The 26519-nt window shown below is 53.4% G+C and overlaps 2 protein-coding genes across 8 annotated transcripts in view; one reads left to right on the top strand and one right to left on the bottom strand.

Annotated features, from left to right (window-relative positions):
• The first annotated feature begins 178 nt into the window (after window positions 1-178).
• CC2D1B (coiled-coil and C2 domain containing 1B) lies at window positions 179-14754 on the top strand. 6 transcript variants are annotated; one of them, XM_077844926.1, is made up of 26 exons: window positions 290-333; window positions 1670-1756; window positions 2048-2156; window positions 3487-3631; window positions 4602-4711; window positions 5086-5241; window positions 5664-5789; window positions 5950-6115; window positions 6315-6496; window positions 6668-6743; window positions 6851-6961; window positions 7042-7172; window positions 7355-7427; window positions 7589-7728; window positions 8149-8266; window positions 8348-8520; window positions 8924-9049; window positions 9518-9576; window positions 9660-9776; window positions 10143-10216; window positions 10310-10368; window positions 10584-10635; window positions 11007-11106; window positions 11259-11349; window positions 12376-12505; window positions 12758-14754. In XM_077844926.1, exons 4-25 carry the CDS (start codon window positions 3520-3522, stop codon window positions 12502-12504), a joined length of 2481 nt encoding a protein of 826 aa, XP_077701052.1. In that variant the 5' UTR covers window positions 290-333; window positions 1670-1756; window positions 2048-2156; window positions 3487-3519; the 3' UTR covers window position 12505; window positions 12758-14754. The 6 variants fall into 6 exon arrangements, with proteins under 6 accessions (XP_077701051.1, XP_077701056.1, XP_077701052.1 ...); XM_077844925.1 differs by lacking the exon at window positions 2048-2156 and having other exon boundaries at window positions 179-333; XM_077844930.1 differs by lacking the exon at window positions 4602-4711 and having other exon boundaries at window positions 289-333.
• Window positions 14755-15511: 757 nt separating this feature from the next.
• The window catches only part of ZFYVE9 (zinc finger FYVE-type containing 9), a 184360-nt gene continuing 173352 nt past the window's right edge, over window positions 15512-26519 (bottom strand). For both annotated transcript variants that reach the window (XM_077844919.1, XM_077844918.1), the window contains 4 exons: window positions 25640-25802; window positions 21245-21350; window positions 18903-19079; window positions 15512-17860 (listed from right to left, as the gene is read on the bottom strand). In XM_077844919.1, coding sequence (XP_077701045.1) covers window positions 17699-17860; window positions 18903-19079; window positions 21245-21350; window positions 25640-25802 — 608 coding nt within the window. In that variant the 3' untranslated portion in view covers window positions 15512-17698. The remainder of the gene's footprint in view (window positions 17861-18902; window positions 19080-21244; window positions 21351-25639; window positions 25803-26519) is intronic.

Consider the following 26519-nt stretch of genomic DNA (forward strand, 5'->3'; position numbering starts at 1 on the left):
CTTCGGGGACGCCCCGGCCGCCTGTGCGCGAGCAGCGGCGCACCCCAAACCTGCCCAACTACCGTCTGTCTCTCCGAGCGTCGCGCTACCTGCCCGAAGGCGCCTGCGCGCCGAAAACCTCACCGCTGGAGTCACCTGTTGGCACGTCACGCCCGCCCCGGCTTGCGCCTGCGTGGTGCGCGCCTCACGGGGCGTGGCGTCACGTGTCCGGGCGGGAGCCGCCTCCCGCAGGGTCGCTTCCTGTCGCGGCCGCCGCCGCCTCCCCGGGGCCGCGGGAGCCCTGGGCGGTGCCGGGCGGGATTAGGACCGGGCCAGCGTCGGATCCGCGGCGAGGTACGCAGCGGGCCCGCCCCGGCGAGGGGTGCTGCGGGGCAGACGCGGGCGCGGGGGCGGGTCCCTCGGCTTCGCCTCCGGTGCGCGCTCCGCGGCCCTCGCGCCTCGGGCTGGGGACCTGACGTCCGTCTCTGCCCCGAGCCCGCTCGCCTCAGCGCCCCGAGGGCTGCCGTCACCCCGCGCGCCCGCGGCCGGTGAGCCTCGGAGCCCCGTGGGTTTCGCCCCTCGTCTCCATCGCGACGCCACTTCGCTGGGCCGTGGCGAGGTGCTCGGTCCTGGGCAGCCTGCCGGCCTCCGTGCTCCCTCCGCGGCCGCACGGAGGATCCCGGATCGCCCGCCCGGCGCCGTCACGTCCCCCGCCCCCGGGTGCTTCCCGGAGCCCCGAGGGCCCCGCCCGCGCCGTGCCGCGTCTCCCTGCGCCCCCGGCCGCAGCTCCCTCGCGCGGGTTCCTCCCCCGGAACCCTTGAGGGGGTTCCCTCTGGGAGTCCATTCCCCGCCTTCCCCCAACTTTTTCATGACTCAGCACAAGCATCACTTTCTCCAGAAGCTTTTGGGGGTGCGGGCCGGGGCCGCGGGGGGCCGCTGGGGGGTGGCAGGCCGGGCCGCGGGGGCCGCTGGGGGGTGGCAGGCGGGGGCCGCTGGGGGGTGACAGGCCGGGCCGCGGGGGCCGCTGGGGGGTGGCAGGCGGGGGCCGCTGGGGGGTGACAGGCCGGGCCGCGGGGGCCGCTGGGGGGTGGCAGGCGGGGGCCGCTGGGGGGGGTGACAGGCCGGGCCGCGGGGGCCGCTGGGGGGTGACAGGCGGGGGCCGCTGGGGGGGGTGACAGGCCGGGCCGCGGGGGCCGCTGGGGGGTGACAGGCCGGGCCGCGGGGGGCCGACAGGCCGGGTCGCGGGGGCCGCTGGGGGGTGGCAGGCCGGGGCCGCGGGGGCGCGGGTTCCGTCACGTCGTGTCCTGTTGCGGTCGGGAGCCCGAGCGGGAATGCGGGTCGCTGCGGAGCTGAGCGGCCCGACGGGACTTGGTGTGGGGACGAGTGTCCAGGTTCGTGCTGCCAGTGGCGGCCACTGGTTGAGGCACTGGATTTCGAGCCGTAACGTAGCGGGAGCCGTTCTGAAGGCTCCAGCCTTGCGCGCAGCGGGTCCCTGAGTGGCCGACCGCGCCCCGCCGTCCTCCCGGTGGCCCCCAAGCCGAGCAGGCGGGCCGCGGCCTCCCACCGCCGTGCCGCCGCCGGGCCGTGCCGGTGCGGGGCTGGGAGCTTGGCAGCCACACCCACGGCGGCGGCGCTGCTGGGGGCGGGCCCGGAGGCTCCTCCCGCCTGACGCGCTTTCCTTCGCCGTCAGACCCGCGTCCGCGCTGCCGAGATGCCAGGGCCGAGACCCCGGAAAGGCCCTCAGGCCAGTGGCCGGGGCGTGGCCGCTGCGAAGCAGGTATGGACGCTGCCCCCCTCCGCCCCGGCCGCCTGGGGTCTCCACGCGGCTCGGGCAAACCGGGTCACCTGCTTGACTCCCTCGCTGGTCCTGTGAGACGGGCGGCGCTCCCTGGAGGCGGCGGCGCGGTCAGGCCCCTCTGACTAGCGCCGACCAGCCGCGCTGGGAGAGGAGCCTAAACCCGGCTGCGTTTCGACCCAGGCGTCCTCCTGCCACGGTCACTCCATGAGTGAGCGGGCTCAGGAGCCACCAAATTTGGGGTGTTCTGATGGGGTGTCATCACTGTCATAGGTTTCTCATTTAGGGCCACGATTTTGCTTGCCAGCCAAGGATGCCAGGGCTTGAGGACTGTGGCCATTGGAAGAGCTTTGCGGCTTAGAGACACAGGGCTCTGGCCCAGGTGGGAGACTGAAAAGTGTATCCTCTAATCTGCTCCCTTTATTTCTTCTGGGCCCAAGTCCTGAAACTTCTTAGTCCATTTTTATGGTCTTAAAAGAAGTGGGTAAGGGAGGGTGTGGAGTGGAGAGCATAGACTGAAGTCACAAGCCCTTTACTTTACATGCTAGCTCTGCCACTTAAGGCGGTTTCAGTTTCACCTGAGCATAGTGATGGAAATAGGGCTACCTTTTCCTAGGGCCGTCAGATTCATGGAGACAGAGAGTAGGATGGTGGTTGACGGGGTAGGGGAGGGAAAGGGGAATTGTTGAGTAAGATGAGAAGGGTTCTGGTGGTGGTGGTGGTAGCACAGCAGTGTGAATGTACTTAATGCCACCGAACTGGACGCCTAAAAATGGTTATGGTGAGGGGCACCTGGCTGGCTCAGTTGGTACAGCATGCAACTCTTGATCTCAGGGCCCTGAGTTCAAGCCCCATATTGGACGTAGAGCTTACTTTAAAAAAATGATTAAGATAATTTTTCTGTTTCATTTGTTTTTTCAAAGATTTTATTTATTCATTTGAGAGAGAGCACAAGTGGGGTGGGGGCTACAGAGGGATAGAGAGAAGCAGGCTCCCTGCTCAGGGTTGCAGGGCTCGATCCTAGGGCCCCGAGATCATGACCTGAGCCAAAGGCAGATGCTTAACTGACTGAGCCACCCAGGCACCCCTTGTTATGTTTTGTTTTAAAGTTTATTTATTTATTTTTAAAGTATTTATTTATGTATTCATGAGAGACACAGAGAGAGAGAGAAAGGCAGAGACACAGGCAGAGGGAGAAGCAGGCTCCATGCAGGGAGTCTGATGCAGGACTCGATCCCGGGATTCTGGGATCAGGCACTGAGCTGAAGGCAGATGGTCAACTGCTGAGCCACCCAGGCATCCCTAAAGTTTATTTATTTTTAAGTAATCTCTACACTCAGGATGGGGCCAAGATCAAGAGTCCCAAGCTCTTTCAACTGAGCCAGCCAGGCACCCTGTTACATGTGTTTTACCACAATTTTAAAAAAACAGGGTCTAAGTCTCAGGATTTGAGAATTAAAAATCATGTAGAATGTTAAGTGCAGTGCCTGACAGCTAGTGCTGTTACACTGTAATAATAATGGCAATGTAGTCTTACTGGGTTCTTTATACTCACTAGGGAGATAATTGCCCCAAAGGCTAATCTTGCAGGCCTCAGTTTCCCTGTCTGCACATTGTGCCTCACACATAATGAAGGAGCCTTGGACTGCCTGAGACTGGCTCTAGGACTGGTCCTCATTGTGTGGTTCCTAAGAACCCTTCTCTGCTCTCAGCTGGGGCTCTTTGTGGAGTTTAGCCCTGAGGACATGATGCTGGGAATGGAGGAGACTGAAGATGATGGAGACCTGGAGGCTGAACTGCTGGCCCTCACCGGGGAAGCAGGGGCCACAGGCAGGAAGCCAGCCCCCAAGGGGCAAGGTGAGTTTGTGGCATTGGGCGGGCTTGTTGCTGGGATCAGATGGGTTCAGGTGGGTGGTAGAGACGGTTGTCTCCTCACAGCTGGGAGGAGCCAGTTGGATCACCAGATCCTTGATACCCTGTCTTCTGCAGTACTCCCACCAGGAGGCTGTCTCGTCCTGCTCATACACCTGTGTGATGGGAAGCTCATTCCTTCTCTGACGGCCCCTCTCCCCATTATGGACAATGGTCCTAATGAGTCTCAGACTGACTGACTTCTCTATCTTAGCCCTAGCTAGGGCCCAGTAGAGCGGAGGGGCTCAGGCTTAGCACAGGTTGCATTGAGCACGTAAGTACACAGACGCTATTGAGTAAGTGCAGTCTCCCTCCCCAGCCTGGAAGAGGGCAGAGACCTGAAGCCTGGGAGCGTCTGAGGGTCTAAATCTTTCTTTTAGAGAGAACCATCCCTCATCCCGTGTGCCCCTGAGATGAGGACAGTGGGGGGACCTGGGAAGGGAATCACTGGTCTGGGAGACCCATGGCCCTTACTTCTCTCGGTCCAAACCGGCTTTGCAGGTAGATGAGCCTGGGTTTGCATCTTGGTTACTAAGATTGCAATGTGAGGAAACTTAACCTTGGTATTATCAGCTCACGTGTGTAAAATGGGAGTGACACCTACCTTGTAAAAGTATCGTAAAGCTTCCCTGGACGTTAAAAGTCTATACGTATGGGAAACGAGGCTTTGGGGAATAGATAGGCATGTCTGTGAATACCTATGACAAAAATGCCAAGAAGGGAGCATTCCCAGGAAGCTTTCCCAGCTGAGGGTCTTTTGAGCTGGGTCATGAAGAGCAAGGGTTTTCCAGGTGGGACTTTGGCTGTGGAAGAGAAAGAGGATTTCTCCCTGGATGTGTCTTGCTGGCACAGGGGACCAAAGACCCTCCTCACGGACCTTTGATTGCCCTCACTGTCTGTGACCTTCTTCCCTCAGCCCCCCTGCCTATGGCTCACATCGAGAAGTTGGCTGCAGACTGCATGCGGGATGTGGAGGAGGAGGAAGGGCTGGAGGAGGAAGGGCTGGAGGAGGATGCAGACTTGCTGGTGCGTCTGCCACGCTGGTGTGGGGGGAGGGGGGGGCTCTGTGATCAAGCCTGAGGAAGAGGCCTGGGCTTTGTCTTGTGTGTGCTCTGAGGTTGAGTGAGTGCCTTGCCCAAGAAGGGCCCATTTTCCTAACCACGATGTGAGGTCTCTTTTGACGTGTGGTCTGAGCTGTGCATTTGGGAATTTTCAGATTTGGAGTCTTCACTGTTTTTAAGGCTTTTAAGGTCAGATTAAAGGAGTGTTTTGGTAAAGAGGACTTTGAGGCACAGTGATTGATGCTGGCGATGCTGCTGGGGGTGGGGGGCTTTATTTTCGTACCCTGTCATGGGTATGATGCCGAGGTTCCCAAGCTCCTGAGACTTGTCTCTTTTCAGACTGAGCTGCAGGAGGTCCTGGGTGTGGATGAGGCTGGGCCCCAGGATGGTGATGAGACAGCTAGCCCAGGAGGCTCTGAAGAGGAGAAGGGACAGGAAGACACCGAAGCCCCAGGGCAGACAGCTCTACTGACAGCTTCAGTCCCAGCAGCTCAGGTAGGTTCTGGAGGGATCCTGTGCACCTCTGATGCCCTGAAAGTGTCTGTGGAGAACATGCGTGTAGCATGGCTTGCTTAGGAAGGCTGCAGTAGCCCTTCCGCGCTCCTCCACAGCTGCCCCAAGCAGACAGCCTGAGAAGCTGCTTGCGGCTGGCCAGCCTCAAAGGCCTCTCTGTTCTCCCAGACCACCCCCTGCAGCCATTTCCTGGCCTCCACAGATTGTTTAGGCCTCTGTGTTTCCCTCTGACATGGCGTCTGGCCTCTCCAGTGAGTCTTTGCCTCCCACCTTGAGGCTTTTAGGCTCTTCCTTCTCCTTGAATCCAAGAGCTCCATTTTCTGGGGCAGCTTCCTTGCAGGGAGGGAGCAGCAAGGGCCTAACTGGCCCTGGAGTGGCCATGCCCTGAACTGAAGTATCTACAGGCTGGAGGGCCTCGGGGGCTGCAGGCTCTGCTGGAGGATCGGATCCACAACTACCGGGAGGCTGCAGCCAGTGCCAAGGAGGCAGGTGAAGCAGCCAAAGCCAGGCGCTGTGAGCGTGGCCTGAAGGTGGGTTGGGCCTGGCCAAGGAACAGCGCTGGGAGGAGTGGGGCTGAGGGCAGTGGGTAAGGCTTCCCCACCACCCTTGTGGAGGTGAAAGATTCCTGGCCCATCTTCAGGCAGGGTTCAGGCTGAGATGACTCGCTGGGCTTCTGGTTCTCTCTTTCAGACTCTGGAGGCTCAGCTGGCTGCTGTGAGGAAAGGCAAGAAGATCAGTGAGGATGAGATTCCACCTCCAGTGGCCGTAGGCAAGAGACAGCCGGCCCCCCAGGAAGCCGCTGACAGGAACCCTGAGGCAGAGGCAGATGCCCCAGCTCCCTTCACCAAGGAGCCAGGTACCTGGAGGCATTCCAAGTCCTGTCCTAGTCTCTAAGCTCAGAGCCTGCCTCCCCATCCCACCCTGCCCGTTGTCATCAGTTGTACCTTCCCTGAAAGGTCTTTGGGCCAACTGGACCTGTAGGCACTGGGACCCAAAGGGTGCGCCTTCTTCGTTGACCCTTGTGCCACTTCTGCGGGCTTTTTATTTCTTAATAGACAAGCCCTCTCAGCCGGAGACAAGCCTCTCGGGCAGTCTTGGCATTTCTGCCCCGCCTGATTCAGACCCAGACCCACGGGCCCTGCTGTCAGCTCGACAGAGAGAGTACAAGTTGGCTGCCCTGAATGCCAAGCGGGCTGGAGACCTAAACCGTGCCCGAGAACTCATGAGGATTGGGAAGGTATGGCATCTGACTCGGAGGCCCTGTGTCCAACCCCTTGTTTCACAGATGGGGGCAGTGACCTGCATGGTCATACACGTAGACTGGGCCTGAGGAAGATGGGTCTGAGGGGGAAGTTTTTTAGCACAAGGGTTCCCTGGCTGATGCCCACACCTGCTTTTCCTACTGTAGAGATTTGGTGCAGTCCTGGAGGCCCTGGGGAAGGGGCAGCCTGTGGACCTGAGTGCCATGCCCCCGGCACCTAAGGGTCAGTATGGGGACAGTGGGTTGGGGCTGGCTCAGGCTGACATCGGGGAGTTTCGGGGCCAGGACTCACCAGGCACCTCCACTTCCACCTCTCCTCTGGGTCCCCAGATCTGAAGGCCCTTCCACAGGCTTCCAAGGCTGTCACAGCACCCCCAGTTGTACCCCTAGCCCTGGAGCGAGTGCAGCCAGTGACAGGCTCTGATACTCCAGCAGCTCCAGGTAGGACAGGATGGTGGAACTGTGGGCTGGGGCCCTGGGGAGAGGCAGCAGACTGATGCCATCTCTTTTCTTCTTTCAAGTGGTTGCTGCTGAGCCACCGACGGTACTGGATGCCCTGCAGCAGAGACTAAACAAGTATCTGGAGGCAGGCATCCAGGCCCGGGGCAGTGGGGATGAGCGCAAGGCGCGGATGCATGAGCGCATAGCCAAGGTGGGCCCACAGCTTCACGACCTCTCTGTGGCTGCGGTGGGCCTTGCTCTTCGGGTCTTTGTCTGTCTGTCTCTGTCTTGGGAGTTCCTGCTGCCTCAGGGGCTCGCTTGCCTTCTGGGTCTCCCTCTCCCTGCGTGGCGTCTACATGCCATGGTCCCCGCAAGTCCCCCCTTCCCTTGTAGCAATATCAGGATGCCATCCGGGCACACCGGGCAGGACGGAGAGTGGACTTTGCTGAGTTACCTGTTCCGCCAGGTGAGCAGGCTCGGCGTGGGGGCCTTATACGGAGGTCTGGGAGCAAGATAGGTGGGGAGGGGCAGTGCTTGCTCACGTGTCTGCCTCTAGCCATGGCCCACAGCCGCCTCGTGCTTTTCCGAGGCTCCCCTGCCCCTCTCCCAGCCATCTGTCTTCCACAGGATTCCCCCCCATTCCTGGCCTGGCACCCGTTGTGGGCACCGAGGAAGATGCGGTGGCAGCTACTTTAGCTGCTGCCCAGAAGCTGGCTTCCTTGGAGGATCCAGCCCCAGCAGAGGAGGAGGAGGAGGAGGAGGATGAGGTTTGGCTCAGGCCCGAGGCTCCAGGGGTTGGCTGGGGGGAGTAGCGGACGAGGGCTAAGCCCACTCACTCCCTGTCGTCGTCTGTACTAACAAGCTCAGTGAGGTAGGTATGCTTTCTTCGGTTTCACGGAGAAAAAACTTGGCCAAGTGCACCCAGCCAGGAGTTAGCAGAGCTAGAGTTGGGCCAGCGTCTTTCTGACTCCAGGGCCCAGCTTCAGTCCCCGTTACCCTGCTTTCCTACTGGGAAGGTTTTGAGGCAGCTTCCAGCGCTGAGGTTCTCTAGGGCCCGTGACGGGAGAGCCACTCACGTCCGGTTACACGGCAAGCTAGTGCAGCATTAGGAAGGAAGCGCAGGTCCGGGAGCCGCTGCAGCCCGGGTGGGAAACAGACCCCCATGACACGTTCCCGGGCACCTGCAGGATGAGCCCCCAGCCCAGGCCCCAGTGGCCAAGAAGCCAGCGAAGCCTGCGGTCCCTTCATTTCGGGCCTTGCCTGATCCCAAGGCCTCGAGTTCTAAGGAGTCGCTGAGTCCCTCTGGTGAGTTGGGGAGAAGGATGGATGAACGAAGGCTCCAGGGAGGGACAGGCATGGCCCTAGCCATCGTCCCTCGTCCTTCAGTGCGGGAGCAGCTGACATTGCTGGAGGCGCGGAGACTGCAGTACCAGCGGGCAGCCCTGCAGGCGAAGCGTGGCCAGGACCTGGAGCAAGCCAAGGCCCACCTACGGGTGGCCAAACGCCTGGAGGCTCAGATCACCCAGGTACGAGCTGGCCGACCTGTGGACCTCTCCAAGGTGAGTCTCGCCTCGGTGAGCAGCAGGACTTCTCAGGCAGGGGAGGTGCTGGCTGGCTTGATGGGCGGGGCCAGGAACGAAGCAGCTGCTTGGTGGGGGCAAGGTGCAGATAGGATGCGGGGACACCTGGGAAAGAGCTGTTGCTTATGTTGCTCTGCCCCGTGGTCCCAGAGGAGGCCAGGAGGCCAGAGGGGCTAGCTGGGGTCAGAGGTGACAAGGCAGGGCAAGGCAAGGGGGAAGCAGAGCGTGGCGGCGGCCTGGGGTAGAGTGGGAGGTAGTGAGTTCCCATCACTGGAGGTTAGTGGGAACTGGAGAAACAGTAGTGCGGATTCGGTGTTTGTTATGCTCAATAGAGGAATAATCTGACTCTTGGGGCCCCTGAGGGGCCTTGTGACCTGGCCAGGTGCCTTCACCCTTGACGGATGAGGAGGGCGACTTCATCCTCATTCACCACGAGGACCTGCGGCTCTCCCAGAAGACTGAGGAGGTGTATGCCCAGCTACAAAAAATGCTTCTGGAGCAACATGAGGTCAGTCGTCGTTTCTCTTCCCCTTTCAGTGCCCGCGGCCCCCTTCAGGGAAAGGTGTGGGGCTCAGGTCAGATGGGCCTGGATTCAAATTCTGGCTCTTTTACTTACTGGTTGTGTGACCAAGGGGAACGTACTTTGAAGACGGGAGCGAGAAAGGAGTACTAAGGGAGGCGGGTGTATCTGTGTGTCTGGGTGTGTGTCCGTTGTAAGTCAGCCTCTGAAATGCTGTTTCTGTTAGGTTTTGAACAGGAGCTTGCTAAGTGAATTTGGGGGAATGGCTATCCTCAGGAAATAAAACAGCAAAAAGTTAGAAAAGTGTGATGGGACTTGGGAACAGTGGCCTTGGGGTATGTGTTAGGGGAAGGGGGGTGAGGCTACATACAGAGGAACGGCGGGGCTCAGGCCTCGAATGCTAAACTAAGCAGTCCTGCTACGGGCTCTGGTGTCACTCTGGGCGCTTATCTGCAGAAATGTGTGCTGTTCTCCAAGCAGTTCATGCACCAGGGCAACGTGGCCGAGACCACCAGGTGAGCAGTGGGCCCGGGGCTGCGGCTTATTGGGTGGGGGAGATGAGCCCTGCCGTGCTGACGTGCCCACCTGTCCCTGTCAGGTTTGAGAATCTTGCTCAGGACCGCAAGAAGCAGCTGGAGATCCTGCAGCTGGCCCAGGCCCAGGGCCTTGACCCTCCCAGCCATCATTTTGAGTTGAAGACATTCCAGATTGTGAGGTGCCAAGGCTTAAGGGAAACGGGTTCCATGCAGGGATGGGACAAGAGACTGGAGACATAGGCCTTTTTAGTGAGGCGTCTGGGGCTGGCCGTGCTATAGGCACTGGTGCTGGGAAGGAGTGGGCCGTGGCTGCCTGCCCATGAGAAGCTCAGAGCTGCGGCGATGGCGGCGGGAACTCGGGACTGGAGGTCACGGAGGTCTGAGGTGTGCGTACCAGCCCTGCCACTGCTCGCCCAGGCCAGGTTTGCTTCCCTGGGCCTGCTCTCCTGACCACCTTCCAGCAAGGCAGCCAGGCAGGCACCAGACAAGGGGACCTTCCCTACTGCTCTTTGTCACAGCTCTTTGTCCTTGCTTCTTGGCTGTAGGATCTTCTCAGAACTCAACAGCACGGAAATGCATCTGATCATCGTCCGGGGAATGAATCTCCCAGCTCCTTCAGGTAGCCCCAGGGCCACCTCTGCACTGGGCGCTTGCCCAGACCCCTCAGCCCCGGCTACTCCTGCTGATCCCGATTCCCCTTTCTCCATCATAGGGGTGACTCCTGATGACTTGGATGCTTTTGTGCGGTTTGAGTTCCACTACCCTAACTCGGTGAGGTTCAGGTAGAGGGAGGATCCCCTGAGCCCCACCTTCCACTCCAGGACCCTGTGCCCAGTTTCTCTGCATTCCCTGGGACGTCTGGCTACTGGGAGGGGTTTGAAGACGGGGCTGGGGGGCAGGCACTTCCCTCAACACTCAGCCTAGAGGTTTCACCCTATACACCTCTTTTTCAAGCTGTCCTGACTTCTTCCATCTTCCTGCTTTAGGAGCAGGCTCAAAAAAGCAAAACAGCTGTAGTGAAGAACACAAACTCTCCAGGTGAGGACCGCTCTTTCCTCCGACCCGCTCTCTCCTGTGTGTGTGCAGCACTTTCGTTTTCAGAGTGTTTTGTTTATTATCTTAAGTTGGTTTAATCAAGAGGTAATACATTTGGGGAAACTGAGGCTCAGAGAGGTAGAGGGACTTGCCTAGGGCTCCATAGCAAGGAGGCAATGGAGATGGGACTTGAATCCAAATCCTTTCCGTTTTGGTATAATCTGTATCTAGTAAGAGCACAAAAATTGTGTGGACTTCCAAGCCAGGGCCTAGAAGCTCCACCACTGTCTGGTAGGTGTCACTCCGAATTGTAGGCAGAGAGGGAAATCCAGCTGTGAGCCCATGCCACTTCTTGTCTTTTCCCATTCTTGCAGAATTTGATCAGCTCTTCAAACTAAACATCAACCGAAACCACCGGGGCTTCAGGAGGGTGATCCAAAGCAAAGGAATCAAGTTTGAAATCTTCCACAAAGGGTGAGGCCCTGATCAGGCCACTGCCAGGATGGGGGGTGGGGGAGGGGGGGGGCGGAGCAGCTTCTGTTGCTGCCCCTACTGTTTTTCTGCATGAGCCCGGGGCTCCCACCGGCCTTCCCGGTCCAACAGTCGGCTGATTCTTGGTTCCCCAGGTCCTTCTTCAGAAGCGACAAGCTGGTTGGCACAGCTCACCTGAAGCTGGAGCGGCTAGAGAACGAATGTGAGATCAGAGAGATTGTGGAGGTAGGATGAGCAAACCCAAGGACCTGCAAGTAAGAACAACATTCACGGACATCAGTCCCTACTATAGGTTTCTTTGCGCCCGTTCATTTTGAGGCATCGTAAATGCGCCGTAGACCGGGTGCTTTCCCATTCCACATGAGACTGACAGGGTCCGAGACAGCGTGCTAGCATCACTGGGCAGGAAGCTGTGATGCTCTGCACAACATGCCCCGCTACGTCCCCGGGGATGGTGGACTAGAGGGCCCCTCGAGGGTCTGACGACTGCCGTCCTACGTTTTGAGGGGGGCTGGGTTGTGGTCGGCACAGCTGTCTAGTAGCACGGTGGAGCGGAACAAGCTCTGGACGTAAAGCTGAGCAGGTAGTTCCAGATTGGGGGCCCCCTGGAGTGTAGCTGGTCTGCGTTTAGGAATTGGCTCCAGAGAGCTTCTTGAACTTCTGTGAACTCCCTCAATTTCAGGGGCAGGGACTTGGAGAACTTGTGTGTGACAGGTGAGGACACGAAGGTCCAGTGAGAAGGGTGCCGGGTAGGCACCGAGATGGTGCCACTGGCGGGCCTTGGCCCACGTCCTTGCTGCTGCCTGTGTAGGCTGGGGCCTCTCCTGCCTCGGAGGAGGGGAGCAGGGCAGCGGCTGGATCGATGCTCTTGGCCTGTGTTCCGGTCCTCGCCCTGCCACGCTGGCTGTGCAGCCTTACCGTCCACTTCTCTCGGGGCCACCTGTGAAGGAGGGCAGCTTAGTGCTTAGTGGCTTTCGGGCTATGGCTTGAAGCGTGAGCATCTGTTCAGGGAGCGGCCATGGGAAGACTGGGCGGAGCCCTGGGGTCTCCTCTCCACCTTGGAGCACGGATACTTACTTGGATTTATGTGTTACTTAAGATTTAACCTAAAACCGCCAGAAGGCAGGACCGCAGGATTGTCCTGCCCGTGCGGACGCTGCAGGACATGAGCTCCTTTTCTGACCCGTGAGCCGATGAGCGCTCTGCTCCCAGCCCGGGGCCTCTCAGTTACCATCTCCGTGGCCTTCACAGGTGCTGGATGGAAGGAAGCCCACCGGGGGCAAGCTGGAGGTGAAGGTGCGGCTGCGGGAGCCTCTGAGCGGACAGGATGTACAGACGGTCCTGGAGAACTGGCTGGTCCTGGAGCCCAGGGGCCTGTAAGGTGGGCAGCTGCCTGGGTCCCTGACCTCTGCCCTCCAGAGTGGTCTGGGTTCCTCTCCTGTCGGGGAAAAAACCTAGGACTCTCTCCTCTGTAAAGACAACCAAGGGGCAAAACTGTTGGGTAGGGCTGGGGCCAAGTTCCTTGGATTCTAGAACTGGAGGTCTCGAGTCTGACTGCGGGAAATCTTTTCTAAACTGTTGGCATGTGCAATACAGTTTAGACTCACGACACGTGCTCTGTGCCCTCGTGCAGGAGACGGCCCGCACTGGGAGAGGAAACGGGCCGCAGCTGCGTGCAGGAGTGTACTCTTCCCAGCTTTGTTGGCTACAGAAACCTTTGTATGTAAGGAAGATGCTGCTACGCGAGCACCAAAGATCTGGGGAGTATGTGTGTTACTGACCACAGCCCTGGTCCTCCACCGGAGCAGGCTGGATCCCGGAGCTCTCCCCCACGGCCCCTTGCCGCCAGGCCAGGGCATGGATGGCCTCCTAGCCTCGTTGCTCTGTGCCGGGGGTCTTCCAGCCCCTTAACCCTTGCGTAGCAACTGTGTGTAGCTTATCCTCACCCTGGATGCAACATTTCTGGATGTGCCTTTCAAAGCTCTGAGGGATGGGAGAACTTGAGGGTGACCGGGAAACCCCCTGCCTGGGGCGGGGCTGGGTTCCGTGACTCCACTTGGTCAGTGCAGCCCGTCCCACACAACTCAGTTTACCCTAGCTGTGCCTGTGCCTTGGCTCCTGACTGCTGCTGCGCCAGCCTCCCTGCTTCCCGAAGCTCTCCTGGAGGAGGAAGTTACACCCAGGAAGGTGTGCTGGGAAGTAGGGGCGAGGCTGGGTCTCGGGTTTGGTCTGTGCATCTATGACTAAATGACTGTTAACTGGAAGAAGAAAAACAAATAGAAAAAAAATAATATATATATATATATGTAATTTTATGTAGCCGCTTTTATTTAAGAAACTAGGTCAAATTTATTATAGGGGTTTTACAACACTCTATATGCAGAGTAATTATCAAAGTCCTGAGTAAAAGCCCTGTTCCCTGTCACTTTTAAAAGCCAGAGTGGCAGTAACATTTGTTACTGACAGAAATTGCCACCATGGCTTCCGCTTTTGAGGGAGGGCAAGGGGAAGCCTTAGGTCTGCTGCTCCCCTAGACAAGTCCCTTGGTTCCTGCCCAGGAAATTCTCCTTTGGCTCTGTTTTTCTGAATGGATGGAGACAACGGAGGGAGTTAGAATAGATTTAGATTTAATAGCCAAAACTGCAGTATGCTACATTTCTTAGAAATAAGCGTTAACATCTTTTTTCCCCCCTTTTTGAAGCATTAGGTTCAACAGAGCATTCCTCAAGATTTTTTAAAGGCTATGAGTGAAGCAGATGCATTCAGCTTCCCAGCCACCATGGGACTGCATAAGCACAGCTCAGGGATAGAACTTCTTCGTGTCTTTTTCCAGGATAGGGCTGGACCATGCTTCCTGCCCTTAAGAGCAGAGCGGTTCGTGATGAACAGAATAGAAATGACAAACGGTTTTTTTCCTAAAGTTTTCTAGCCAGTCTTCCTTACCTACCGGTGAATTACCAAAATTTCCACAGATGTGAGAGCTAGAACACTTGATTGCAGTCATATCTGTGTGTCAAGCAATAATCTAGAATGAGAAGGAAGTTGTTAGCTTTTAGAAGGTGGCCTAGAGCAAAGGGGGAGGTGACTCGGGAGGGTTCCTGAGGGTGTGCACCCGTCCCGGCGTTCCTCCAGCTGCGATTATCCTCAGAGGTTCCAAACAGCCCTAGGAGGTTTTACATTCGGGCTCCGCTAGGAATGAATGCCCTGTTCTGATTTGACAGTTTTGTGCCTCAGAGACGTCCTTTCACGACCTGTTCTGCTCTGGTACGTGTCATTCCCCTTTGCTTTTGGAAAACAACCCGCAGGCTGAGGAAGGTGAGACGAAGCCACCCACTGGACTTGGAAACTGAGATCGTTAAAAGGCCCTTGTAGCAGCCACGGCGTGCAGGGGTCACTAGTGGGCGGTGCCTGCCCAGCCTCCTGGTCCTAAGATCTGTCCTCTTTCAACAACCAGACATCAAGAGTTCTGGGACTCCTGGGCAGCTGGGAACCAGTCACAACCCAAATAACTTTACGTCGTAAATTCTTTCTTCAGTCTAGTGCTAGATGTGCTTCCTTTAGAATTAGTGAACTGAATAAAATAAAAATTTTAAAATTTATATTAAAGGGCAAAAGATTTTAGAACCTTAACATTATTTTCCTTTCTTATGGCACCACTGTGAAACCTTCATTGTTACTTCCAAATTCCGAGCAGGTTTCCTTAAGTATTCGTGGATGGCTCCTAAAAGATTTTGTTCCTTAAGAAAGCTCCTTTTAGGATGAAACTGTAGGGCTGAGACAGAGCCAGGGAACTTGCACCTGCTCCAGCTCCATCACAGATTTTTCCCTCCCAGGGCCTCAGCTTCCCAAGCTCTAAAATGGGCATGATCATGCCTGCTCTACTCCTTAGCCTTTCTAGCCATATATTCACTCCCTAAAATAGAAACCACACCACAAACATAATAGAAAGTGTTCAGCAGATGCCCTGATGACTGAAACACATGAAGATGCATAAATTATTCCCCAGGGACTAGTTATGCTAGAAGCAAATTCATTTGGAAATTTGGGGCCAGCCAGCGTTCAGGGACCACAGCGGGTAGGGGAAGACACTAGATGAGAACTTCCACAAAGCAAAGTTCCACATTCCTGTGACCCTGGAGACCAGAAGGTACTCAGAGTGTTGATAAAAATACGTAGAGAAACTACATTGCCTAACGTTTAGTAAGAATTCAGTAATTAAAATTAGTTACCAAGATGGCAATTATTTTCTTCTTTATAAGGATCTCTGTACAATATTCTAAAAAATTTTCACTTATTTAGAAATGTGAGGTTTCAGCCTTCCACTTTGTATCGTTCTTCTACAACATATAGAAACCTAAAACAAGGGAAAAAAGTAAACCAGCCCTGGTTACTTTATGCTCAGCTCCACAAGATGACTTTACTAAACAAAAGGTGTTTCATACAGTTGAGGAAAGGGCCCGACTATGCAGGGCGAGAGCGCGTCCTCAGCAGGACTCCCAGGCTTGCACTGGTCCCGCAGAAGCCGCGTTTGCGAGATGTACCGAGCCGAGGAAAAATCGACTGCGGGAAACCCGCCAGCTCCTGGGCGGCTCTCAAGTTCCGGGGCTGAGGCAGCCTGGGTGGCGCGCCCGCGACACACGTCCAAGTGTCTCCCGTCTGGCAGCTGCGGTGGGGGGTGGTTCCAGAGCTCAGTCCTGACAAGTCGGCGCGCTGTGGGGGCACCTTGGGGTCCACGGGAAGGTCCCGTCCACAGATCTCCCGCGGCTGCGGCCGCAAAGCCCACGGGCGCAGAATGCGGCGGCCCTGCCCCCCGGACGAGCGCGCAAGGCTAGGGCCCGCGGCCCGAGACGCCAGGCGCTAAGCCGACTTTAGCCGCTGGGGGGCAGCGCTCACCCCCAGGGGCCCGCGTTAACTTCTGGGGGATTCTTGGAGCGGTGCTGCTCACGCAAAGGGCGGACTCCTGCTTGGCCGGGCTGCGAGTAGATGGCAGCGGCAAGGGAGCTGCCCTAGACCAGGATTTTTCAAACCGAGTTGTGAAATCCATTTGATCCGTGACTAAAGAAGTTTTTAGCAAAGAGAACATGATCACATATCACGTGTATCAAGGGTCACCTAGATCTTGGCTTCTCCTACCGCTCCCAAGAAAAGACACGGGCGCATTCCAAAGCGCAGGCAGGGTAGATACTCCATGAACTGGGATGGTGGCCTTCGGACAGAGAGGAAAATGGGAGGAGCGCATCACAAGGATGTGGGCGCGGGCTTGAAGGGGCGCTCTGGCCAGAGCTGAGAGCACCTGAGCCCCGAAATAGAGAATTACAACTACAATGTGATGTTAACAATGAAAATTAAGTGCATGGATAGGAAAGAAGGAAGGGCTTCCGCTTACAGATGACCAAGCCTAACTGCTAAAGTGCCAAGAATGCATAGACTTAGCATCAAACACAAAATGAGGCATTGTCGACTCAAAAATGGGGTGAAGAAACCTATACTCACCAAAAATACGGAGGACATAAAGGTGAGTCAGGACAGCTACTTGCTCAGTCTGATCCTAGGCTGGAAGCTTTGGAGGAAAAAATGCTCTGAAGGACATGACTGGACAGATGCCAGATTCAAGGATCCTATTAATGTTAAACTGAAGTTGCAGTTATGAAGGAGAATGTCCTTATTTTTAAGATTTAAACATTATTTAGGGATAAAGGACAAAGATGTATGCAACTTACTCTCAAATGCCTTAATTTTTTTTATGGAGAGAGAAAAAGCTAAAGCAAATGAAGCAAAATGTTAGTATGTGAACAAGCGGTGAGTCTAGGTAAAGCGCATGTAGGTTTTGTATTTACAGCTCTCCCGGAGGTTCACGTTACTTCTCAATACAGTGTTTCTTGAAATGCGTCCAGCACAGACCTAGAGGCGTCTTGTGTGTATTCTTTCCCAGAAAGGCCCAGAGCCTGAGCGATCCTGAACGTGGCTCTGCTTCGAGGGACTGCACACTGAGCTGCCCTACCTCGGACCTTGGCCACAGGAGATGGCCCCTGGGGCTCTGGTTCACTGCGGCGAGTGAGCTGCTCAAAAACACCAAGGGGGAATTCCACTTGGAGTCACTGTGATATAAGGGACAAAATCAGTGCGGGAGTATCCTGTTTTATATCAATTCTGTACAAAGAGTGCAAGACCAATGCTTCTTTATTTCCCCTCTGCCCTCCCAACCCCGTCCTTGGCGATGGTTGTACCCATCTGAGCATTTCTGAGCACAACAGCATATGGAAATCTTGAGAGGGGAGCAGGATTTTTGTCTAAACGGTAACGGAAGGGGATTAGCGGCAAGGATAGCGTAACTTGTGCGGTAACAGAAGCTGCCTGGATCTTCTCGGTGGACAATGCATAGAAGACTCAGAATTACGGAACACCTGACCCCCGGCCACCCTCTCCCACCCCTGCCCCCCAAGCCCCGCTCCCACCCACCCCCCATTTAATAGTGTTAACAAAAGCTTAATCTTCCAGTTCTAAAGTGCAAATGATTTGGGTATGACTGCTGTTGCAACAGGTCTGAACAGAAAACCAGTGAGGTCCTCTCCATCTACGCGATGTTTTCCAGAATGTAAAAGATGAGCTCCATGACGACGGGGCCCTCGCTCAGCTGGCAGGCCCCTCCGTGGATCACCGGCACCAGGGCGCTGTCCAGGTCGCTTGTGTACTGCGAGGGCAGGGGCTGCCCGTTACTCCCGGCCTGATAGCCAACCTAGCACACGAGAGAGGGGGACGTCACTGCCCAGGGAAGGCCACGCGGCCGCGCTGCAGGGAGGCTACCACCGCGTGCCCTCTTTCCCTCTCCTCCCCCGTTGTCTGCTGCCCATCGGGACACATTCATCCCCACCGTGCTGCTGGGGCTGCGCAACCCCGAAGGCCTCAGGCTCCCAGGAAGGGGCGGCACCGAGAGCGCGGCACGTGGGCAGCAACACTGAGGCCTCCGGGGCTGGATGTCAGGGAGGGAAATCCACAAGGCACATTCACCCGAAAGGACCCAGGTGAATGAATATAAGGGGGGCCTGCCGAGAAGGTGTAATCTGCGACTGCTCAGGCCAGTGACCCCCCAGCAGGTCATCAGTCGCATTCGAGAAAGGGCCGAGGTCCCTCGTTCCGTGTTACCCGATAGGCTCACTAGGGCCGCACGGGTCAAGACCTTAAGTAGGAAATAAACACGCGGACTGATGACCAGCTGGAAGCGGAGCCCGGTCACGACCTCTCCCATCTTCCCTAACGGTGACACAGCTCTGCACCAAAGCCTGAGAAGTGGGACACGTCCCAGGGACCCACTAGATCAGAATACAGGGCGATGGGAGAGAGCCGCGGGGGCGAGGACCTGGGGGGGGTGGGCTGTTCCTAGTCCGCAGTGCGACCAGGGTGGGGATGCTGGCGGCAGCAGAGCCGGTGAGGCCCACGCAGCTGGGTTAGGGAAACGACAGGATGAGGACGGTGAGGGACATGCAGGCTGAGGGCAGCAGGTCAGTCCCTAAGGATGGGACAGGCAACGAGGAGTGCTGATGCCCTTCACATGGGGTGGCAGGTCCTCCCACACACCTCCGCTCCTTCCCCACCTTCACGACTAAGTCCTTGGACATACTCGGGTGAGGAAGCCAAGGTTCAAGCGATTCAGAGTCTCCCAAGCAGCGCATCTGGGGACGTTCCCGGCTGAGGGAAGGCCGAAGACCCAGGGAACTCACTGTCAGAAGATAGAGGCATCACTAAGCCCAGCTTCCCAGCCTGCCTGACACTCTTCTTACCTGGTCGGAGTCTAGTGTCACACGGAGTCCTAGTTTAGTCATTCCGTCCTCCTTCAGGAGCTTGAGGTGGGGACAGAGTGCGAGGCAAAAGGCCTTGGCCACATGCTCAGTCAGTCGGCTATGATCCGCAGGGTCACTCAGGCAACTGTGCTGGTCGTCATTTTCTAGGAAAAATACCTATTCCCCAAACAGAAGAGACTTTAGCCTCGTGCCCAGGAGATGTGGGGACAAAGAGCAAGTCCGTGAACTTACTGGTATGAGCGCCCTGATGCCCAAAAGCCTTAGGGAAGGCTCCCTAAGGCTCCCATCTCCCTGGTCTCAGCCATGCTCGTAAGGGCATGTTCTCCTCAGAACCAGAAAAGGCTGGCATTTCGCACTGTGTTCTTCTAAAAGGTGATCCTTTTATGTGGCGACTCCTCTTAGGAAATGACCGTGGAGTCTGAGGGAACAGCTCTTACAGATTGTGACCCAACCCCAGCACGTCCCACATCTCTCCGAGAGGAGAAGCGACTTCAGGGCACAGAAGTAGAGGCAAGGCCACGCCAAGAAGCAGAGTCTCCTGCCTCTCAGGACAAGGCTTTCCTGCTGCACGGCCGTGCCCACTGAGGCCGGGGCAGCGCGCGGAGCAGCACGGACAGAATCGGAGCAGCAGCAGGAGAGCTGAGAGACGCGAGTCCTGGCCAGAGAAGAGGCTCAGGGCTTCCTAATGCGTGGTTATTCCTTCGTAAGGCAGCCCTGTCCTCCTTGGTGACTATAAATGATGTAAAAGCATAACACAGAAGCCGGAGATGTGCAAACACCCAAGGCTCTTGCGTGCACTCCCCACCCTGGGCCTGCCAAGCAGCCCACACAAGTACCACGAGGGGAGGCCGGGAGGCCCAGGTGCTCGGGCCGCAGCACCACAACCGAGTGGAGTCCGCAGGGGCGTCTGGAGACCTGGGCCCCTGCTCTGCGGGCCAATGGGCACCTGCTGTCTCAGGATTACTGGGGAGCAAGGCGGGGAAGGTGGCCACTGCTTGGAGCGGTAAGGAGGCCCCGTGGCCCAGACCCTGCACCACTTGAAACGCGTCCAAGGGAAAATGGTGACAAAGCGGCCAAGGCCACTGAGCTGCACATGAGAACACTGGGCCTGGTCGTACAAAGGGTACGTCACTCGGAACGACAGCCCCAGAAATGGGAAACCAGGTTCTGGGTAACTTGGGTAAAGCATTGGACATCGCTTGCCCGGACTTACCTTGTGTGTAATACAGAAAAGCTAGAAGCCACGGAATTTTTTTTAAAACAAATTCAGACTTTTAAGGCTGTAAGGAATTTTAGAGGTCTTCTCTAAATATTTTTTTTTGTGGAGTGTAACTCAGGTTGAAGAGAAATGAAGAGACTTACAACCTCCCCATTTATTCTCCAAGAATAACCTCCCTGAGCTGCGCCCCGAACGGGCTGCCTTGCCCCTCCCACTCCCAGGTGAGCCTCTCTGCAGCTCTCAGGTGAAACAGGACCACAGGGGAAAGAGTTCAGCACTGGCTACATCTGGGTTTAATGCAGAACTTTTCCATTACTTGTTTGCCTTGGGATCTTGGGCAAGTTACCGAGTCTCTGAGCTTTGGTTTTCTTATTGGTGAAATGAGCCTATTTTTTAAAGCCTGTGTTACGTACGAGACTTTAACTGTGAGCACAGCCTAACTAGCCCACCATTCTGAGGAGCACAGCACAGAGGGTATATACCACTCAGATAAGCATCCTTCTTGAATTCTAATGCAAAAAAATCTCTAAAAGCTCGTTCATAAAAAGGAAGAGAAATCAGATCACTACAGGCTGTGCTTGGTGGCATTTCTTCCTGGACAGACTGGAGGGACCTGGGAGTATAGAGGGTACACAGAAAATTTTCTTTTCTTATCCTCCAGAATCCGTCCACAGTGTGTCTCTGGACCTTGCAAAAAGTTGTGCTCAAAGGAGATCAAGACACCAAGTTTCTTTTCTTTTCTTTTCTTTTCTTTTCTTTTCTTTTCTTTTTTCTTTCCTTTCCTTTCCTTTCCTTTCCTTCTTTCTTTCTTCTTTCTTTTTCTTTCTTTCTTTCTCTTTCTTTCTCTTTCTTTCTTTTTCTTTCTTTTCTTTCTTTTTCTTTCTTTCTTTCTCTTTCTTTTCTTTCTTTCTCTCTTTCTTTCTTTCTTTCTCTTTTCTTTTTCTTTTTTTTTAAATTTTACTTATTTATTAGAGAGCACAGATGGAGAGGGAGAAGGAGAAGCCGACTCCCTGCAGGGCAGGGCATCCGATGAGGGACCCGATTCCAGGACCCTGAGATCATGACCTGAGCCACCCAATCACCCAAAGTTTCATCTCCTTACCTCCGTCCATCTGATGACTTTTCCATTTGCTTTATACTCTGATCCATGGAATATCTTCACGCTTGTTATAGACTCCATGGACTTCCCGTCTATGGGACTTACAACACTACAATAGAGACAAAGGAAAGATATGGGAGCAGCTCTTGGAAGTAAGTTAGAAGAACCACGTCTCTAATCAAGTCTTGCTACTAATTATACCAGGCACTTTGTTGAACACACCTGAGCAACACATCACAGCAAGAAGACACTGCACAGAAATGTACGTGACTAGAGCTCTTGTGGGAAGGGCCTGTGCACTGAAATCATTCAAAGGACACATTCAAAGGACACATAAAAAAGGACACATTCAAAGGACACATAAAAAAGGAGCCATGATTCCAGGAATTGCTTCTTTCAATGTAAAAAAAACTCTCTACTCAAACCTGCTCCTTCCTGAACTCAGCAAGTGCTCGGCCACCCACCTGATCGAGCCCCCACCCCCCACACGCCCTCTCACTGCTCCTTGCTCCTGACCCTAACACTCACATATTTGCATATCTGCCTCACAAATGAGCTTCTTAAGGGGAGGGAGGGACATGATACACTTGTATGCTGTACTCCCAGTTCTGACCCACTGCTTAGAATGTAGGAGTTTAATATTTATTGATTAAAAGAATTATTTGACCAAGTATGTTAATTTTAACAGTGCTGGTATAAGCTCATGAACAATATTGATATTATCATTGCAACAAATTTCCTTTAGTGCTAAATTATCACTCCTAGATTTCTGAATAAAGAAAGGCCACTTTAAAAAAAAAAAGGCCACTTTTTATAGTAATTTCCTCTTCAAAATATAGCAAGTATAAATAGGTGGAGATTCACCCTCATTCTGATGAGGATTCAAAATAATTGTCACAAAGATTCCAAATTCTTCCTTTTAAAAAAAACAATACAAATGGTGGGTATTTGTCATTTCTAATGGCTGAGTAATATTCCATTGTATACACAGACCACTGGAGGGTATTATGCTGAGTGAAATAAGTCAATCGGAGAAGGACAAACATTATATGGTCTCATTCATTTGGGGAACATAAAAAATAGTGAAAGGGAATAAAGGGGAAAGGAGAAAAAATGAGTGGGAAATATCAGAGAGGGAGACAGAACATGAGAGACTCCTAACTCTGGGAAACAAACTAGGGGTGGTGGAAGGGGAGGTGGGCAGGGGGTGGGGGTGACTGGGTGGCAGGCACTGAGGGGGGCACTTGACAGGATGAGCACTGGGTGTTATTCTATATGTTGGCAAATTGAACACCAATAAAAAATAAATTTATAAACAAAACAAAACAAAACAAAACAAAAAAAACAGGGCAGCCCCGGTGGCTCAGCAGTTTAGTGCCGCCTCGCCTTCTGCCCAGGACATGATCCTGTTGACCCGGGATAGAGTCCCACATCGGTCTCCCTGCAGGGAGCCTGCTTCTCCCCCTGCCTGTGTCTCTGCCTCTCTCTGTCTCTCATGAATAAATAAAATCCTTAAAAAATAAAAAATAAACAAAAAACATCTTATTTATTTATTTGGTGCAGGGAGGAGAGAGAGAAAACACATGAGGCAGAGGGAGAAGCCCCATGTGGGGCTCCATCCCAGGACACCAGGATCATGACCTGAGCCAAATGCAGACGGTCAACTGACTGAGCCGCCAGGCACCCCCCAAGCTCTTCCTAGCAATTTTCAAACCTGTTTATGTTTTTTAATCTCTATGTAAAAAGATCAAATTAAACTTAAACTTCAATATAGGGGATTCATTTCATTCACCTGAATTAAAATTATTTAAACAATACTGAATTTAATTTGTAACTCATGAAACAACAGTGTCAAACAAGGGCGCTCTTGGGGGGCCTGGTGCCACAGTCAGTTGAGCATCAGACTCTTGGTGAGATCGAGCCCCACATCGGGTCCGTGCTCCGTGTGGACCATGCTTCAGATTCTTTCTCCCTCTCCACCCTCCCTGCTCACATACTCGCTCTCTAAAATGAATAAATAAAATCTTTTTAAAAAGTTTATTAGAGTTTATTAGTTTATTAGAGTATTTTGGGACAGGATACCCAGACACTGAGGGACAAGCTGGAAAACATTCACTTTATACACTACACACTAAACTCTTGAATTCAAGAGCCTTCCTTAACTAATTCTCGTCCTGTTTTTTGTCTGTTTTTATTTTTTTTATTTTTTAAGATTTTATTTATTTATTCATGAGAGACACACACAGAGAGAGAGAGAGAGAGGCAGAGACAGGAGCGGAGGGAGAAGCAGGCTCCATGCAGGGAGCTTGACACGGAACTCAATCCCGGGGCCCCGGGGTCACAACCAGAACCAAAGGCAGACACTCAACCACTGAGCCCCCCTGGCATCCCTCGTCCTGTTTTCTAAGATGCTGCCACTGGCGGCTGCTGTAGGTAGGAAGGGGCAACCTGCTGGTTATTAGTTACTGATATCTTACAACATTAGATTTTCAGACTATCAGTTTTTTGGTCCTAATAACTATGTTCATTTCAACTACAGAATATTAAACACAAATTGTTTTCGAAATTTAAATTTCCAACTTAGTATGGGAAGATAGTTATTTATAAAATAGGCAAATATACTCATTGATTTAGAAATTGCTTCTTTTTGTTCAATAACAAAAGTATAAGAGTTTTTGTTTTTGTTTTTTTTTTAATCTAGCGTGCTGTGTTAGAAATGCCCTCTATCTGCCTTTGCTCCTGCTGCTCCCCCAGACTGGATGCCTACTGTGCCTCAACTATGTGGCAGAAACCTACTCACATACCACATTCAGCTCCATCAGCGGCCACTTCTCTACGAAGGGCTTCCTGAGTACCGCCCTAGCATCCTTACCGGCCCCCTCTTTACTTTCGTATTTTCACTGTATCCTAGAGTTTTCTATGAGCATCTCCCATACTTTGATGCACTTATTTATAACGATCTTCAAAACCAGGCTGAACCACTTATCCAGCAGGGAGTTTGTACAATTCATTTTTGTATTTCCAAAGACCTACACGTAGAATTATTGCCTGAAGGAAAAAGGGATGGACTGGCCCAGAGAAAGTTTAATACAATGACACAGGATATATTTGTTCAACCAATCAATCTTTTAAGTATCTACTAGGTGCCAGAGTTTTAGGTATTGGTGATACAGCAATAAAGAAACCAGACAAAAATCCCTGCCCTTACAGAGTTCACATTCCAGGGCAATATAATAAGTAAAAATATATTTTTTATGTTAGAGAATTAAAAGTTCTCTTGAGAAATATAATGCAAGGAAGAGAGATAGGAAGTTTTGGGAGAGAAGAAAGGTGTATGGGAGGGTTATAATTTAGAGAGGTTGGCCAAGGAAGGCCTTACTGAGAAAATGACATTTTAGAAAAAACCTTGAAGGCAGTGAAGGAAGAACTCATCTGGCTGTCTTGGCTACTGAGGGGCAGAGTACAAGGTGAAAGAACAGCAGGGGTAAATGTCTGAGGGCAGAAGTAGAGTCGAGTGCTCAGGGAAGAAGGCACGTGTTGCTTCCGTGAGGTGGGTGGGTGGTGGGAGGCCATATAAGCTGAAAACCACTTTGGCTTTTACCCTGAGAGATACTGAAAGCCAGTGGTGGGTTCTGAGCAGAGAAGTGACGCTGCTCTGGCTGCTGTATTAGCAACAGATTGGTTGGGGGGCAAGAGGAGTTCAAGACTACAAACAAGCAAGCCAATTAAAAGGCAATTGCAATAATCCAGACCAAATGATGGTGGCCGGAGAGGTGGTGTGATAGATGTTGAAATAAAATCCAACAGAATATATAAAATACATACTATAAAATATAACACTACCAGGATTCACCATTTTGATAGGTGTAGGGTATGAGAGGAAAACAAGTGTCAAAGATGACGCCAAAGGTTTGGCTTGAGTCCGCAGAGCTGCCATATACTGGGGAAGAGTACAGGGCTTGAAGCCCAGGAGGGTGGTGTTAAGTCCTAGCCCTGCCACTTCCTGGCTCTGTGGAGTCACGGAGCCTTCAGGTGCTTGTTTACTCATCTATAATGTGGGAAAAACAACACTAGTTATTATCTCAAATGAAACAATGTTAGCAAAAGAGCTTTTTTTATAAAACCATAAAAGGCTTAGGTTATTACTATTATCTCAATAACTTTAGAGGATTGTTTTGTTTCATCAACTCCTCTCCCCCTCCCTTCAAAAATATGCAGAGAAACTTCCTTCCTTCAGAAATTGAGCCAAGAAACTAGAAATTTAATATTTTATGTTATATACACTCAAAGCAGTTCTTTCTCTTTGGGCTTTCAGTAAGTCATAAACACCAGTGTAGACAACACCCAGAGCCCAGCCCAGAACTACATGCCACAAGGGGGAAAGTCCACTGTATTTACCCCTTGTTGACGTTCTTGTCATCATCCACCCACTGGATGTAGATGTGCTCCTGCGGATCCTCCGCGTCCGCCTTGCCACAGCTGATGGTGAAGTCCTTCATCTCTCGCAGCGCCTGCCTCAGGGCATCCATGTTCTCCGCTGTGATCTGGACCATAACGCCATCTGAGAATCAGCATCAAGATGATACAGATGGAAACAGCGCCAAGCCAGGGAGAGGGGCTAGAGCTTCTCCTAAGACTGCTCCAAGGGAAAGCTTACACATGGCCGCATCCCTCTTCCGCACAGAACTGTTTTCACTCTATATTTAACTGCTCTAATCCTATCTGTGTGTCTGCACCTCTGTCTCTCTCACCTTCCCACGACTGTCCAGTATACAGCGAATGCCCAGGAAATATTTGTTAAATACGTCAACGAATAAAAACAGCAGCGGTGGGAGAAGAGATGAATCCATTCATTGGCTAGTGATGAATAGGACAAACCTACCACATGGTTCCACGAGCTACCGTGTAGCTAACACTACGTGGCCTCGTCAAAGGCAAACACTGAAATTCAGCATAAAGTTGTCACATATTAAGCAATTACTGACACAAAATTTTGTCAACTAAAATAATTTCTAGGGGCTCCCTGGGTGGCTTAGCGGTTTAGCGCCGGCCTTTGGCCCAGGGCACAATCCTGGAGACCCACAGGATCGAGTCCCGAGTCGGGCTCCCAGCATGGAGCCTGCTTCCCCCTCCTCCTGTGTCTCTGCCTCTCTCTCTCTCTTTCTCATGAATAAATAAATAAAATTTAAAAAATAAAATAATTTCTAAAAAGCTTCAATACAGATTTCATAAACAGGCAGCCAACTGCTCCACTGACACACAGTAAAATATAAGACCT

Source organism: Canis aureus, chromosome 13, assembly GCF_053574225.1.
Source record: "Canis aureus isolate CA01 chromosome 13, VMU_Caureus_v.1.0, whole genome shotgun sequence".
In the NCBI taxonomy this organism is placed as follows: domain Eukaryota; kingdom Metazoa; phylum Chordata; class Mammalia; order Carnivora; family Canidae; genus Canis; species Canis aureus.